Source organism: Ptychodera flava, chromosome 11, assembly GCF_041260155.1.
Source record: "Ptychodera flava strain L36383 chromosome 11, AS_Pfla_20210202, whole genome shotgun sequence".
NCBI classification, from domain to species: domain Eukaryota; kingdom Metazoa; phylum Hemichordata; class Enteropneusta; family Ptychoderidae; genus Ptychodera; species Ptychodera flava.
The window spans coordinates 4,912,064-4,929,191 of record NC_091938.1 but is presented as its reverse complement, the minus strand read 5'-3'; the positions used below and the strand labels follow the sequence as shown (position 1 = coordinate 4,929,191).

The 17,128-nt window shown below is 40.1% G+C and overlaps 1 protein-coding gene across 1 annotated transcript in view; it reads left to right on the top strand.

Annotated features, from left to right (window-relative positions):
- Positions 1 to 17,128, top strand: part of LOC139143731 (titin-like) — a 184,781-nt gene that overhangs the window by 52,964 nt on the left and 114,689 nt on the right. Inside the window, exons 46-66 of the mRNA XM_070714267.1 lie at positions 265 to 567; positions 928 to 1,230; positions 1,977 to 2,282; positions 2,427 to 2,726; positions 2,824 to 3,126; positions 3,283 to 3,585; positions 3,870 to 4,172; positions 4,312 to 4,896; positions 5,191 to 5,487; positions 6,015 to 6,317; positions 6,598 to 6,900; positions 7,046 to 7,348; positions 7,589 to 7,891; positions 8,148 to 8,450; positions 8,696 to 8,998; positions 9,324 to 9,626; positions 9,906 to 10,208; positions 10,731 to 11,033; positions 11,417 to 11,719; positions 11,858 to 12,442; positions 14,872 to 15,180. Of these exons, the coding sequence (XP_070570368.1) occupies positions 265 to 567; positions 928 to 1,230; positions 1,977 to 2,282; positions 2,427 to 2,726; positions 2,824 to 3,126; positions 3,283 to 3,585; positions 3,870 to 4,172; positions 4,312 to 4,896; positions 5,191 to 5,487; positions 6,015 to 6,317; positions 6,598 to 6,900; positions 7,046 to 7,348; positions 7,589 to 7,891; positions 8,148 to 8,450; positions 8,696 to 8,998; positions 9,324 to 9,626; positions 9,906 to 10,208; positions 10,731 to 11,033; positions 11,417 to 11,719; positions 11,858 to 12,442; positions 14,872 to 15,180 (6,927 nt within the window). The remainder of the gene's footprint in view (positions 1 to 264; positions 568 to 927; positions 1,231 to 1,976; positions 2,283 to 2,426; positions 2,727 to 2,823; positions 3,127 to 3,282; positions 3,586 to 3,869; positions 4,173 to 4,311; positions 4,897 to 5,190; positions 5,488 to 6,014; positions 6,318 to 6,597; positions 6,901 to 7,045; positions 7,349 to 7,588; positions 7,892 to 8,147; positions 8,451 to 8,695; positions 8,999 to 9,323; positions 9,627 to 9,905; positions 10,209 to 10,730; positions 11,034 to 11,416; positions 11,720 to 11,857; positions 12,443 to 14,871; positions 15,181 to 17,128) is intronic.

Sequence of the window (17,128 nt, the reverse complement as noted above, 5' to 3'; positions counted from 1 at the left end):
AGTCACCTAGGAGCAACAAGGAGCAAGAGACAGAACCACTCGGCCAGATGTTGTATTCGAGTAGTGTCAAACGACAAAACTGTAGAGTTAGTTTCAGCCTGTATCTCTGTTTTTTGCCAAGACAACTAGAGTTCAGAGTGTCATAGGATGACTGGAGAATTAGTTTCAGCCTGTATGTCTGCTTTTGCTGGGACAACTAGATTTGAAAGACTGTTAATTTTGATGAATTGAGACCCTAAATGATATTTCTTATTTCTGAAACAGATGTACCTGATCAACCAGGAACACCTGAAGTCACAGGCACATCTCCAACAGCAATCAGCTTGAAGTGGACTCCACCAGAATCTGATGGTGGTGCCCCTATCACCGGATACTTCGTTGAACGTAAAGATGCCTTCAGCACAAGGTGGCTGCGTGTCAATCGTGACAGGATAACTGAGACTGAATTCACTGTATCAGGTCTTTCACAGGGACAGGACTACGAGTTCAGAGTGTTTGCTGAAAATAAGGCTGGTTTGAGTAAGCCAAGTGGTACATGTGGACCAGTAAAGGCAAAACATCCATTTGGTAAGTGATCTTCAATATGATACAGTGGTATGAATGGACATCTCGAAACCATCGTACAAATTAAATTTCATCAAAAACTCCTTTTTATGATGTCATTGGGTTAAATCTTTATGTTGCTAATACTACTGTGCAAATATATCAGATTCTTTGCAACAGTGAAGTTTTCAAATTGCAATGACCAATGACCAATGACAGAAACCTAAATCCTGATATGAACAAATATGTATCCCTCACAGCTCAGAGAAGATTGGTCGATTTTATTTCAAGCTTTGATTTCTGGCTTGAAAGTACCATTTTGATATCAGTGACCAAGCCATTGGTTTTCTTGAATCATGAATTACGTTGACTTGATTACCACAGATGTACCTGATGCCCCCGGCACTCCTCAAGTCTCTGATATCAATTCAACTTGCATGACACTGACATGGACAACACCTCTAAGTGATGGTGGAAGTGAAATTACAAACTACATCATTGAGAAGAGAGAAGCCTTCACCTTGAAATGGACCAGAGTCAACAAGGATACTGTGACTGATTTGACTTTTGTGGTGCAGGATCTGAAAGAAGGTTCTGAGTATGAGTTTAGAGTTACTGCTGAAAACAAAGCTGGTCCTGGCAAACCAAGTCAGCCCAGCCACCCAGAGAAAGCACGTCCACCCTATGGTAAGGGGCTTTCCTTGGTTGGAAAAGGACACCTAGCCATGACATGTTGGCAGAACTGCCTAACCTAACACTCATACACTGGATTATGAATATTGTTGAATCTATTCACCAAACTCACCCTCCTGAACATGTCTGTAGTTATGTTATTACTAACAGTCTTTGCATGTTGTGATGACTGCGAAGAGTCAAACTTCTTTATTTGCTTGTTTTGGTTTTCGCCTTCATGGTCAACAAAATATGTTGATTCCATACACAATATTTGCTGCAAAGGCTTTCTGCAAAGGCTTTGACTTTGCCCTTAGCATACAATACTGATACTTGTGATGTCTGATTTCATATCAGTCTTTGTACAAGTCATGTGAAACATGCATAAGGTAGAGGATTGTGTGACCACAAAACTGTGTGTGCTGCAAATTGGCATGACATGCTCTCATACACAACACATTGTGTGTTTTTGTGACTGATTGCTTGAGGCCACTAATCAGCAAAGAAGAACAGCCACTTTTGTGTTTTGTCCAGTGTACAGGCAAAGGACCTTCAAACTAACTAATATGTAGAAACTAGCCCATTCCAGACAGTTGCATGCTGTACTGCGGTACATTCTTTTGGAGTTCTTTATGGAATTGTAGACAATTTGTGTGGGCAAAGCACTTACATTTGCATCAGATGTTTTGCACAGAGAAGGGTCCAGAGAGATCATTTTGGTTCTTGTGTTTTAATGCTGGAAACCTGGACTTCTTTCTTAGTTGTTGCTGATGCTCCTGGTAAACCAGTGGTGAGTGACATCAAAGCAACATCCATGAAACTTTCATGGTCAGCCCCTGATTCTGATGGTGGTAGTAAGATCAACAATTACATCGTGGAAAGGAAGGACACATCCAGTGCAAGGTGGATCCGTGTCAACAAAGATGAAGTCACCCCTGATACTGAGTTCACAGTTCGTGATCTTATGGAAGGTTCTGAATATCAGTTCAGAATTGCTGCTGAAAACAAGGCTGGTGTCAGTGAATACAGTCAATCATCTGAACCTAGAGTTGCACAAGCTCCGTATGGTTAGTTCCTGCTCTCACCATTCTTCCTGCTACTTCTTCACTTTACTTTCATTCTTAGTAACTGCTCTTTCACATTTAATCCTCTTCATATCGAATCTCCTTCATACCTTTTCCATCAACTTCCATTTCACTTCTCCTCTGTAGATGTGCCTGAATCACCTAGCAGGCCCACTGTGAGTGATGTCAACATGACATCCCTGACCTTAACTTGGAGGCCTCCATTTTCTGATGGTGGCAGCAAAATCACAGGTTACACCGTTGAGATCAAAGAAGAAACATCGACAACGTGGAGCGTTTTGAAAGACCGGCTACAGACCACCACATATAGTGTAACAAATCTGAAGGAAAAGACCACTTATGAGTTCCGTGTTTCTGCTGAAAATAAGGCTGGCACTGGTCCACCTAGTGAACCATCAGAGCCTGTGACAACCAAGCCAAAGATCTGTAAGTTTTGCATGTCAAATTTCACGGTGCATGTTATGCAGTCTTTGTCTTTCTTTTAAGACGTCTGAGTCTCATGTAAGCAAACTTTGGTTTTCAGATCCCCCTGGTCCCCCTTCCACACCTGATATCACAGAGTATAACAGAACACAGATGACTATAACATGGACACCACCTGAACAGGATGGAGGTAGTGAAATCACAGGGTATCACATTGAGAAGTGTGATGTCAGCAGAGGCAGATGGGTCAGAGCAAACAAGACAGCAGTGAAAGAACTGACGTTTACTGTGACTGATCTCATGGAAGGATCTGAACACAGATTCAAGGTCGCTGCAGAGAATGAAGCTGGTGTCGGAGAATTCAGTGAACCATCCAGAAGTCAAAAGGCTAAGCCACCATATGGTGAGTCCTAATAAAAGTTACCATGAGACTGCCCAGCATTTCTGCATGACAAATTATTGTCACTTCATGCATCTTTCTTTCAATCTTTAGTCAGGAAGAGTCTCTGTCCCTTTATGCAGGCCTCTTACTGAATTTCTGTCTTTCCATCATTACCAGATGTACCTGATGCACCTGGTAAACCAGAGATCATTGCAGTAGACAGTACAGAGATGACTCTGACATGGACTCCACCTGAAAATGATGGTGGCAGCCCAATAACCAATTATGTCGTTGAAAAGAAGGAGCAGTTTTCCAGTCGATGGACCCGGGTCACCAAACAAACCGTCACATCCTTGGAATACACAGTCAAGGAGTTGACAGAAGGCACACAATATGAATTTAGAGTCACAGCAGAAAATGATGCTGGTCTTGGCAAACCCAGTGACTCTGCTGGTCCAAGAGTTGCCAAACCACCTTATGGTGAGTCTATGAACTCAAGTCTAAGAACCAAATAGGTTTCAAAGTCTATGATTATAAAGTACAGGAAGACTTCCTGTGAAAGATCTCAATATAAAGATATCTCTTGCATGTGGCAGGATGCTAAGCATATTGTTTCCTTTGTGCAAGTTCCTTATCTCATTACATTTACCTTGAAATATATCTTTCCTATTATCATTTTAACATCTTTTGGTGGTAGATAACCTATCATTCATTACTCTCCTGCCTTTCCTCTCCATTTCCTCTTTCTCTTCACCAATAATCAGACGTTCCTGATGCACCTGGTAAACCCAGTGTGACAGAAGTAACAGAGAAGACCATGAAACTGACATGGACCCCACCTGAATCTGACGGTGGTAGTGAAATCTTTAACTATGTCATCGAAAGAAAGGACAAGTTCAGCAGTCGCTGGACAAGAGTGAATGACTACAGAGTTTCAGAAACTACATTCACTGTGAATGGTCTTACTCAAGGCAATGAATATGAATTCAGAGTGGCAGCCGAGAACAAGGCTGGTGTTGGCAAACCAAGTCAACCTTCTGAGCCTAGAGTTGCCAAACCACCATATGGTAAGTGATGGGACCCTTTGGAAATGGCAACAGTTATAGGCCTCAAAATTTTAGTACTCAGGTCAATTTACAAATATTTGTGGGGAAAAAAATCATCTCCTAAAAAAAGCCTGATTGCAGATTTGTATTTATTTCCTAGATGTTCCTGGTCCACCAGGTGTACCTTCAATCAAGGATACCAAGCCTACATCTCTGACACTGAATTGGACACCACCAGAAGATGATGGAGGTGCTCCAGTGACTGGTTATGTCATTGAGAAGAAGGAGAAATTCAGTGCCAGATTCACCAAAGTTGGTACCTGCACAGAAACATCATTCTTAGTGACTGACTTGGTTGAAGGAAATGACTATGAATTCCGTGTTCTGGCTGAGAACAAAGCAGGTGTTGGAGCCCCAAGTGATGTAGTTGCACTGAAGATCAGCCCTCCAGATGCACCTGGAAGACCAGATGTGAGTGATGTCACAGATACTCAAGCTACATTAACCTGGACTCCGCCTGACTCTGATGGTGGTGCTAGAATCACTGGCTACATCATTGAGAAACGTGAAACCAACAAGGACAGATGGACCAAGGCAACCAGGACCACTGTTAAAGATACCACATTTACAGTGACTGACCTGATCAAGGATACAGAATATGAATTCCGTGTCAGTGCAGAGAACAAAGTTGGTGTGGGCAATCCCAGTCAACCATCAAAACCAGTGACTGCCAAGTTACCATATGGTAAGTATATGACTTTCAGTTATAGTCAAATTCTATGATAGGAAATTGATAGAGGTGAAGTAGAGGCAAGGTTTTTTGTATTTTCAATCTGATTGATGGTAGGAATTGTTTGAAACCAGCTGTTGAAACCACCATATTTTATAGTTGCCTTTCTACGTAAGGGACCTATGGACAAAGTTTTCACATGATCTAATATGAAATTTATTAAATTTCTTCGTGGATGGAATTACATTACCTTCCTTTCAATGTGACTGGGTCTGTTAAAATGAACATTGTACCTGCTCCATTTCAAAGATGTACCTGGTCCTCCAAGCACACCAGAAGTTGGTGATGTAACTGGAAAATCAATTGTCCTGACATGGCAACCACCTAAGTATGATGGTGGAAGTGAAGTGACTGGCTATGTTGTAGAACGCAAAGATCAATACAGCTCACGATGGGTTACTGCTGGCAAGACAAAGGATCTCACACTTAAGGCCAACAACTTAAAAGAAGGAAATTCATATGAATTCAGAGTGGCCGCTGAGAATAAGGCTGGTGTTGGTAAACCTAGTTATCCAACATCTCCTATTACAGCTAAAGAGCCATATGGTAAGGAGATGGCTTGGAGTGAACAAACTTTTTCTAACTTCAAAGTGGAACTCTCGCTTGGTGTGGAGTAACTATGGCGGAAAGTTAACAGAATAAGTTACAACGCAAATATAACACACTCTGAATAATGCTATGTGAGACAGTCTACACATTATATGAATATGGCCATCTGAAAAAGAAAGAAAATATACTTGCATGATTTGCAGGATTTCATGTATCTTTGGTGAGAACCAGAGCATTGGACGTTCTTTATTTCCTGATGGCCAACTTATCACCCCTAGCCACTGCACACAAATACTTCTGCGGTTGATGTGTGATGAGCACTACACAGTACACCTATAATAATGCAACATTGGGTGCAATACTTAGCGTTTTTCTCAATCTCACCCCTAATATCAGTAGATGATATTCTCTTCACAATGCATGGTGTTCATCTCATAACCCTTGGATTTCTTCTAACACCCCCCATATGGCATTTCCAGTCCATACATTTTCATCATCATCTCCACTTGCTGTATTTTCCCAAGATGTCCCCGGAGCACCTGGTGTACCAGAAGTCACCAGTGTATCTGAAACCACTGTCTCCTTGAAATGGACACCACCGTTGTCAGATGGTGGTAGCAAAATCCTTGGATACATCATTGAAAGAAAAGACAAGTCAAGCTCTCAGTGGGTCAGAGCCACTAGAGAGAGGGTAGCAGAGCTTACCTGTACTGTCAAAGGTCTCTTCGAAGGCACTGAATATGAGTTTAGAGTCAGTGCAGAGAACAAGGCTGGTCTTGGTCCACCTAGTCAAAGCACACCACCCATTAAGTGCAAGCCACCTTATGGTAAGACAGGAATCTGGAAGTCTCTACATTGCGATCTTCTAGTCTCAGGTTTAGTTATACTTCCCTATGGATGTGTTGCATCCTAAGAGATTGGTCAGCCTCCAGTAATCTGTCCTGATGCTGTTTTCTCTGAAAGAAACTATCTCTGATTTCTTTTGTCTTCTATTGCCTCCATCAATATGATGAACATCTTTGCATGTTGCATGCCATCGTCCCTTTCATTCTTCATCAATCATGTCTCTTCATTTCCATTTTTCCAACTCCTCCCTCCAACAACTAGACGTTCCTGATGCACCCAGCACACCAGACATCACAGATGTCACAGCCACTACCATGAAACTGACATGGACTCCTCCAGAAAGCGATGGTGGTTCTCCAATCACTGGCTACGTCATTGAGATGAAGGACAACTTCTCAACTCGCTGGACCAAAGCAAATAAATTCAGAGTGACAGAAACCACATACACTGTAGATAACCTGAAGCAGGGCAATGAATATGAATTCAGAGTGGCTGCTGAAAACAAGGCTGGTGTTGGCAAATTCAGTGAGCCATCCAAACCAAGAGTTGCCAAACCACCATATGGTGAGTTATGGAGGTGTGACTGTGACTGTTCCTCTCTGGAGACTTGAATGTTTTCTACTACATCAGTCAAGCGTGATGTTATCAACTATGACTACACTGAATGTTCTCATTAAGATATCATATATTTTCTTGTCTCCTTTTTCAGATGTTCCAGAAGCCCCTGGTAAGCCAAAAGTGAGTGACATTACTGCCACAACAATGGTCCTCACATGGACTGAACCATTATCTGATGGCGGAAGCAAAATCACGGGTTATGTAATCGAGAAGAAAGAGGAGTTTTCGAGCAGATGGAGCAGGGTCAACAAGGAAAATGTCTATGATCTGACATACAAAGTCACAGGACTCACAGAAGGTTCTGAATATACATACAGAGTTGCTGCTGAGAACAAGGCTGGTGTTGGCAAATTCAGTGAACCATCAGAACCAAAGGTTGCCAAACCACCTTACGGTAAGAAAGGACGTACTTAATGAAGATTAAAATGTTGATAATTTATAACTGCATTCTCACTTTCCAAAAGAACCAACATTTGTAAGACATTTTGCCCTAAGATTAAATATTTAGGACATATTATGTTGCTTTTTGCATGCAAACACTCCGTAATTGCATAGATTTACAAATAAGAAGATCATCAGTAATAGCTAACGACCCAATGATAATATGTTAACATTTGAATGCTGTTCTTCACAGATGTGCCAGATGCACCTGGGAAACCAGATGTTTCAGATGTCACAAGTAAATCGATGCAGCTCAGCTGGACACCACCTGACAATGATGGTGGCTCGCCAATCACTGGATATGTCATTGAGAAGAAGGACAAATTTTCAACCAGATGGACCAAAGCCAATAGGTTTGCTGTCACAGAACGCACTTTCAAGGTTGATGATCTCAAGGAAGGAAATGAATACGAATTCAGAGTTGCTGCTGAGAACAAGGCTGGTGTTGGCAAATTCAGTGAACCATCAGATCCAAAGGTTGCCAAACCACCTTATGGTAAGTGTTGTTTTTGAAGTCTCATGAGACTTGTATTCTGTTTCAAAAATGAAAAATTCTATTGATGATGAAACTGAAACCACTTCATATACATTCACTATCACATTCTAGATATTTTCGGTGATGGAAAATAAATGCTTATACAGTTCATGGTAACAGTACACATCAATGCAGCATTGAATAGGCCATAACATTTGCAAAACACTTTTAGAAATCTCAATAGAATATAAACAAACAATGTTTTTACTTTTTATAGATGTACCAGGAGCGCCTCAAACTCCTGAAATCAGCAAAGTTGACAGCACTGAAGTTACTCTGACGTGGACACCACCAGAATCTGATGGTGGATCACCAATAACTGGCTACATCATTGAAAAGTGTGATGTCAGCAGACAGAGATGGACCAAGGCAAACAAAGAGAAGGTTGTCAATACTACCTACACTGTAACTGACTTGATGCAAGGCAATGAGTACCAGTTCCGTATCTCAGCTGAGAACAAAGCTGGTGTTGGACCATCCAGTGAACCAACAAAACCTGTTGTTGCCAAACCACCATATGGTATGTTCATTTCCTTGGTTTCAAAACTACGGAAAATCAATGTTAATGGTCTTCTAGGGAATAATTTGTACATCATATTGTATAAACTCTGTCTTGGATGTAACTAGGAATCTGGAAATTCAGTTTGTGGATGTAGATCACTTACTTTTTGATCAAGTGTAATATTGCTAATGTATCTGCCATTAGCTTGAATATTTTGCATAGTAAAGTGGTAGGGTCATGACATTTTACATTTTGCCTCCCAGATGTACCAGATGCACCTGGTACACCTGTCATCTCAGACATCACAGCAACAGCTATGACGCTGACCTGGACTGAACCAATCAATGATGGTGGAAGTAAGATCACAAACTATGTCATCGAGAAGAAGGACACATTTGGTACAAGATGGACAAGGGCCACTAAAGACACTATCACTGACCTTACATACAGAGTCTCTGATCTCCTTGAAGGAACTGAATATGAATTCAGAGTTGCCGCTCAAAACAAGGCTGGTGTTGGCAAATTCAGTGAACCATCTCAACCAAGGAAAGCCAAGCCACCTTATGGTTAGTTCCGTAAAGACATTTTAACCATCACAGCAATATTCTTGGTGAAAAATATGATAACAAGGCACAATCTATATCATGAATAATGAATGTGAATGAATAGGATAAATGAATGATGAATACAAATGAATATGATACATGAATGTCATTATGATGTTTATGAATGAATCAATATGAACAATGAATATGAATTCCGTCAAAGCTGAATGAACAGAAGTATTTTTGAGAAATATGCAAAAAATACAATGTCCATGAACATTTTATACCTTATTTCAATTTAGTCAAAATAGATATGATATGAATGCTTTGCATATCTCCTTTGCAGATGTGCCTGGCCCACCTGGTAAACCAGAATTTACTGAAGTGACAGCAACAACAATGAACTTGACCTGGACTGAACCAGAGGATGATGGTGGCAGTCCAATCACTGGATACATCATTGAGAAAAAAGAGAAATTCTCCACAATGTGGTCAAGAGTGACTACATATGCCATCAAAGAAACCAATTACACTGTAACCAACTTGAAGGAAGGAAATGAATATGAATTCAGAGTGGCAGCCGAGAACAAGGCTGGTGTTGGCAAACCTAGTGAATCTACCGGTCCAAGAGTTGCCAAACCACCATATGGTATGATAATACCCACTTTTGTTATCAATGGAAGCCATATATTTTTGACACTAATATGAGATACGGAAATAGCAGTGAGAATTGTATTTTATTGAGACAGACATTTCTTACTTGATATGCTTAGCCAAGAATACTTCCCACTAATTGCCAAGGAGGGGAAATATTACAATTTACCATTTTTTCCTGTGTTTGTTGTATAAATTTGTAATTCCTTATGATGGACTTTGGTGAATGTGAAAACCCGCTAGAGTAACAGAACATTATTGGTTGTTTTTTTAGATGTGCCAGGCATTCCGGGAAGACCTGACATAACCTCTGTGGATAGTACTAAGATGACACTGACATGGACTCCACCAGACAGTGATGGTGGCGCACCAATCACCAACTATGTCATTGAAAGCAAAGACAAATTCAGCTCTAGATGGTCCAGAGTCACCAGAGAGACAATTTCGGAAACACAATACACAGTAACAGACTTGAAACAGGGATCTGAATATCAGTTCAGAGTGTCTGCTGAGAACAAGGCTGGTGTTGGCAAACCAAGTGAACCATCTCAGTCAAAGGTTGCTAAACCACCATATGGTAAGATATTTCATTGAATTTAGTTTCTGTTCCTGTAAAAAATCACATCAAGTTAGAGTAATATTATATCCCAATATTTTTCAGATGTGTAAACTTCAAAAGTTTTCTTACCAACCAACTACTACTATGGTAACACTGTTCCATTAAAGTCTTGCATTTAACATAGCTAATCAAGTTGTTTGTTTTTTGTAAAATGAAAAATGTATTGAGATTTAGAATAACATGACTTTATAAGTGATTACTGTCTAATGTGGTGACATCAACATAAATCCAGAATGCATGGCAAAGAAGTAAGAATAAGACCCATGTAGTTTCCGCTGGACAAAATTTCCTATTTCAGATTGAAAATATACAGTTAGAATAATAACTTGCATGTATCACTTGTATGTGAGAGGTAAGAAATTGTAAGGGCAAGTTATGTAACAGAGCATGAATGCTGCATGGTCTGGTTTACTGCATGTGGTAAGTGATTTCAATATAGGTCCATCATTGTAATGGCATTGGGCACTGATTTTCTACCAGATGTCCCTGATGCACCAGAGAGACCAACTGTCAATGATGTGGACAGCACAGCAATGACAGTGAAATGGCTAGAACCAGACAATGATGGTGGAAGTCCCATCATGGGATATGTCATTGAAAGGAAGGAAAGGCTTAGTTCTCGATGGGTCAAGGTCAATACCGAACTTGTCTTTGAAACCAAATTGAGAGTCAGAGATCTGATTGAGGGCACAGAATATGAATTCAGAGTTGCTGCTGAGAACAAGGCTGGTCTTGGGAAATTCAGTGAACCTAGTCTACCTCAAGTTGCCAAACCTCCGTACGGTAAGATTCTGTCTGACGACTGGGATATTTGCATGAAGCAACTTATCTAATAGTTTTAGTCACATTTGATAAAAGTATTGCATTAGCTGTCAGAACTACTTTTCAGTAAAGACCACAATTCGGGTACTTCCATGAACATAATGTTTGGTTTATCTTTCCAAATCAAAATCTCATAGCACTTTTCGGATTTTGCCATAAGAAAAATTCAAAATGTCACGATTTTGAGATGCAAACCTTGCATGCCATAGTGAAGCTCTAACGGTAAGTTTTTCAGAAAAAAATTGGTAACTCGTGTCCTAACAGCATGCCTAAATTTGCATGGTAAGTGTTATGCAAACAATAGTGGATAGGACTTGACTCTATTGCTACGTTGTCTGCCACAGATCCTCCAGATGCACCTAGTAAACCAAAGGTGTCTGATGTACATGAAACATCTATGAAATTAACATGGTTCTCACCGGAGGATGATGGTGGCAGTGAAATCTTTAACTATGTCATTGAGAAGAAAGAGAAACTGGCAAGCAGATGGAGCAAGGCAACTGATATCAGTGTGCCTGACACAACTTTCAAAGTAACTGGTCTTGTCAAGGGATCAGAGTATGAGTTCCGGGTTGCTGCTCAGAACAAAGCTGGAGTTGGTAAATTCAGTCCTCCATCTGATCCTACCCTTGCTAAGGCACCATATGGTAAGTTGTGAAAAAGTGCAGGTTTCTGACAATGCATGCTACATGAACACTATTTTCAAGATTCTAAGGCATGCTCCTGGTCATGATTTCTCTGCATGCTAGTATTTCAAGTAACACCCTCTTATAATTCTCTACCAGATCCACCAGGTCCTCCTGGATCTCCAAAGATCACAGAACCCAAACCAACAAGTCTAACTCTGACATACACACCACCAGAAGATGATGGAGGTGCGCCTGTCACTGGATATGTCATTGAGAAGAAGGAGAAATTCAGCTCAAGGTGGACATCCATTGGGAAGAGTACGGAAACATCTTTCCTGGTGACTGATCTGGTTGAAGGAAACGACTATGAATTCCATGTTCTTGCTGAGAACAAAGCAGGTGTTGGAGCCCCAAGCGATGTAGTTGCACTGAAGATCAGCCCTCCAGATGCACCTGGAAGACCAGATGTGAGTGATGTCACAGATACTCAAGCTACATTAACCTGGACTCCGCCTGACTCTGATGGTGGTGCTAGAATCACTGGCTACATCATTGAGAAACGTGAAACCAACAAGGACAGATGGACCAGGGCAACCAGGACCACTGTTAAAGATACCACATTCACAGTGACTGACCTGATCAAAGATACAGAATATGAATTCCGTGTCAGTGCAGAGAACAAAGTTGGTGTTGGTAAACCAAGTCAACCATCAAAGGCAGTTGTGGCAAAACCACCATATGGTAAGTGTTGTTTGTGAAAAGAATTTTACATTCCTTAACAATACATCTATTCTTTCAGGTATGAAAGACAGTCAAAATATGACAACTCAAGGGTTTAATTTGTTTCACTATTTCTGTCATAGTCACCACAATAATGTGTTGCATTACTCCTCACTTCTTAAATTCCTTCTACAAAAAGATGTTCCCGGACCCCCAGTTCACCAGAAGTTAGTGAAATCACAAGCAAGTCACTAACACTGACTTGGGAACCACCAGAATTTGATGGTGGTAGCAAAGTCACTGGATATGTGGTTGAACGCAAAGAACAATACAGCGCCAGATGGATTTCTATCGGAAAAGCAGTTGACTTGACCATGCGTGTCTCGGACTTGAGAGAGGGTAACCAGTACCAGTTCCGTGTGTCAGCAGAGAATAAGGCTGGTGTTGGCCAACCAAGTGAACCAACTACACCAGTCATTGCCAAAGAACCCTATGGTAGGCAAACCAGAGAGTTACCCCAGCATGAATTCCATTGCATGTTACCACATTTGACACTCTTTCCTGGTAATTTGATCTTCAAAACTATATTTGCTGTCCCTTTGTGAGGGTACATCATCAGCCCTCTCACTTTGGTAACTACATTTTACAAGACAGTCGTTCATTCAAGTACTTCAATAAGAGTTTTTTGATCAGAACCTCAGTATCCTTTCTTCATGGAAGTTTGATAAGACAGGGACAAAGATTAGGAAACAGTAGTTAGTAAAGTGGTCTCCATGCTAACTGTTGTGCATGCAGACTTCTGGTAATCATGACAGATTGTTGCCTGATACCATTCTATCACTTGAAATCCTGTACCTCATCACTGATTTCCCTCCATCCTTCCTGACAAAGATGTTCCGGGCGCACCGGATACACCAGAGGTTACTGAAATCACAGCCACTACCGTTTCACTGAAATGGCAACCTCCTGTCTCTGATGGAGGCAGCAAGATCTTGGGTTATATCATCGAAAGGAAAGAGAAGACCAGCTCTAGATGGACCAGAGCCAACAGAGAGACAGTCTCAGGACTGACTTTCACTGTTAAAGAGCTCTTCGAAGGCTCTGAGTATGAATTCAGGGTGTCTGCTGAGAACAAAGCAGGTGTTGGTCCTGCAAGTCCTTCCACAAGCCCTGTCAAGTGTAAACATCCATATGGTAAGCTATGCAGGAGGCAGTGCATGTGTGCATGTAAACAGCGATATGCAAACAGACAGGAAACAGATGAAGATTGGATTTTTGGATCTAATTTGAGAGAGATGTTGTCATGGATCAGTGAAGAGAGATTGTAACAACCAGATCATCTACTGCATTGGAGCAATAGTAGCTGCATGATAGAGAAGACACAATATTCTCTGAAGACCAAAAGTCTGCATGATTTAAATCACTCTATTACACAGAATGTAGTACTGTGTATATCATTTTCCTTCCTTTCTTCCTTTTTTTTCATTTCATTACTTCATCAATTTACGTCAGATGTTCCTGATGCACCTGGACAACCAACTGCGACAGAAACAACATCAACGTCAATCACGTTGACCTGGACTCCCCCTGAGAATGACGGCGGAAGCCCAGTGACCGGATATGTCATTGAAAAGAAAGATCAATTCGGCACCAGATGGGAAAAAGCTAATAAATTTAGGGTCTCAACAACAGAGTTTACTGTCCAGGGATTGAAAGAGAGAAATGAGTACACATTCAGAGTGGCCGCTGAAAACAAAGCAGGAGTTGGAAAGTTCAGTGAACCATCAAAACCAATCATGGCTAAACCACCATATGGTTAGTCAGACCACAAGTCATGCATGATATTGCATGAATGACAGACAAAGACATAGCCGCTCTGCACTCTTTGTACAAAATGTGTTTGCCATTAGTAGTGAAAATAATTTTTACTTTTTCTCAACAGATGTAATGCTGTGCATCATGATGCATCATATGAAATTGCTACTTTGCACTGCTGCTTGCTCAAAGATATCTCTTACAGGAATCACACTTAAGTAGATATAACACTGTATACCATTCACTGTAATTGGAAATGTAAATTGCTTCACTCCACAAGATTGTTCTTGGCATGGCTCAAAGATGAAATATGTTATGATTATTGTCTATGCTGCACTTTATCAAAGCCTGCTTAAATACACATCATGGCACACACAAAGTTAAGTTAATCATATGGAATCATTTTTTTTACATTTTATTACAGAGAACTTTGAAATTGTACACTGTGTCATGCAATGTTTTCTTAATATGAGATCACAGTATGTTATGAAAATCTCCTTAGGAATAGAGCATGGTTCACAAAATGCTGGTAATGCTTGTAGCATGTTTCCATCTGGTATGGACATTGTATTATGACCTTGGTTTCTTTTCTTAAAAATCTTTCTCTAATGGCAAGTATTTCCTTCCTTGTTCAGATGTTCCTGGTCCACCAGGCAAGCCATCTGTAACTGAGGCAATGGCAACATCAATGAATGTCACATGGACACCACCAGAAGATGATGGTGGCAGCAGAGTGACAGGGTATGTGATTGATAAGAAGGAGACTAGCAGCACAAGATGGCAAAAGGTCACCAAGATGGACCAAAGAATCCATGATACTTCCCACACAGTGACTGACTTGACCCAGGGATCAGAGTACAACTTCAGAGTTGCTGCAGAGAACAAAGCTGGACTTGGAGAATACAGTGAACCATCTGATCCAAGGGTTGCTAAACCACCATTTGGTAAGACCAGTTTTATGTGATCAGCCACTTACAGCCCAAGCGTTTCTGTTTGTGTTTTAGATCCTCCCCGGACCACCTTGCAGAAACTTGTGTTTTTGCATTTTGTATCATCATTATTAGAAACGATTGTTTTCTGTGCTTTGTTAGCTCCGCTGTCAGCGACGCGGAGCTTATCAAATAGGTTGATTTTCCGTCGTCGTCCGTCGTCGTCCGTCGTCCGTCGTCCGTCGTCGTCGTCGTCGTCGTCGTCCGTCAACAATTGCCTTCTCCTCTGAAACCGCAAGTCCAATTGCTTTGAAATTTTATATGCGGTTCACTTGGGGTGACCTCACTTAAGTTTGTTCAAATCGTGGTGAAATTTGCATATTTGTATTTTTGGGGCATTTTTTGGTGTTTTGGTAAAAAAATCTTCTTTTCTCAAACCGCTTGTCCGATTGCTTTGAAATTTAATATGCAGTTTACTTATGGTGACTTCAGTCAGATTTCTTCAAATCGTGGTGAAATTTGCATATTTGTATTTTTAAGGCAATTTTTGTCATTTTGGTAAAAAAATCTTTAAAAATCTTCTTCTTCAAAACTACCGGTCAGATAGCTTTGAAATTTGGTACATATGTCCCTAGGGATGATCTATTTAAGATTTGTTCAAATTGTGAAGAAATATGCAAATTTGCATTTTTAAGGCAATTTTTGCCATTTTTGGTCAAAAAATGTATTTCTCAAAAAGTACTGGTCTGATAGTTTTGAAATTTGGTATACAGGTTTCTATAGATGCACTTAGTAATATATTGAATTTCTGATGAAATCTGTAATTTTGTATTTTTGGGCAATTTTTGCCATTTTGGTCAAAAAATGTGTATTGCCAAAACTACTCATCTGATAGCTTTGAAATTTGGTATAGAGGTTCCTACACATGAACTAAATGATATGTATTGAAATTATGATGAAATCTGCAATTTTGTATTTTTGGGGCAATTTTTGCCATTTTTGGTCAAAAAATGTGTATTCCAAAAGTACTCATCTGATAGCTTTGCAATTTAGTATACAGGTTCCTACAGATCACCTTAATGATATTTGTAGAAATTATGATGAAATCTGCGATTTTGTAATTTTGGGGCAATTTTTGCTATTTTGGTCAAAAAACGTGTTTCTCAAAAAGTACTGGTCTGATAGCTTTGAAATTTGGTATACAGGTTCCTACAGATGAGCTAAGTAATATATATTTAATTTCTCCTGAAATCTGTAATTTTGTATTTTTGGGGCAATTTTTGCAATTTTAGGTCAAAAAATGTGTATTTCAACAACTGCTCATCTGATAGCTTTGAAATTTGGTATACAGGTTTCCATAGATGAACTACATGATATTTATTGAAATAATGATGAAATCTGCAATTTTGAATTTTGTGGCAATTTTTCCCATTTTTGGTCAAAATATGTGTTTCTCAAAAAGTACTGGTCTAACAGCTTTGAAATTTGGTATACAGGTTTCTATAGATGAACTCAATTTGATCTTTTGAAATTATGATGAAATCTGCAATTTTTATTTTGGGGGGGCAATTGTTGCCATTTTGGTCAGAAAATTTTATTCTCAAAACACTACTCATCAGATAGCTTTGGTTGACATGTTCCTAGGGATGATCCGATGTGATATATTCAAAGTATGATGAAATCTTCAATTGTGTATTTTTGCAGCTTATTTTAGCCACTTTTTTCTGGCCACTGCATTGAGCTATCAAAGATTTCCTCCTTCTTCATCAACATGTGTCAAAAATAGTTATTCTCTACATAAACACAGCGGAGCTATATCGGCCGCTAGGTCGCTTGTTCAATGTAAATGTGCTTTTAATTTGAAAAATGCGACTTAATTAAGATCCAAAGGGTGGCAGTCAACCTGTTAGAATGGAACTTAAAATTGATGATGTTATACTGTGTGTGAAGTTGATAAAAATGT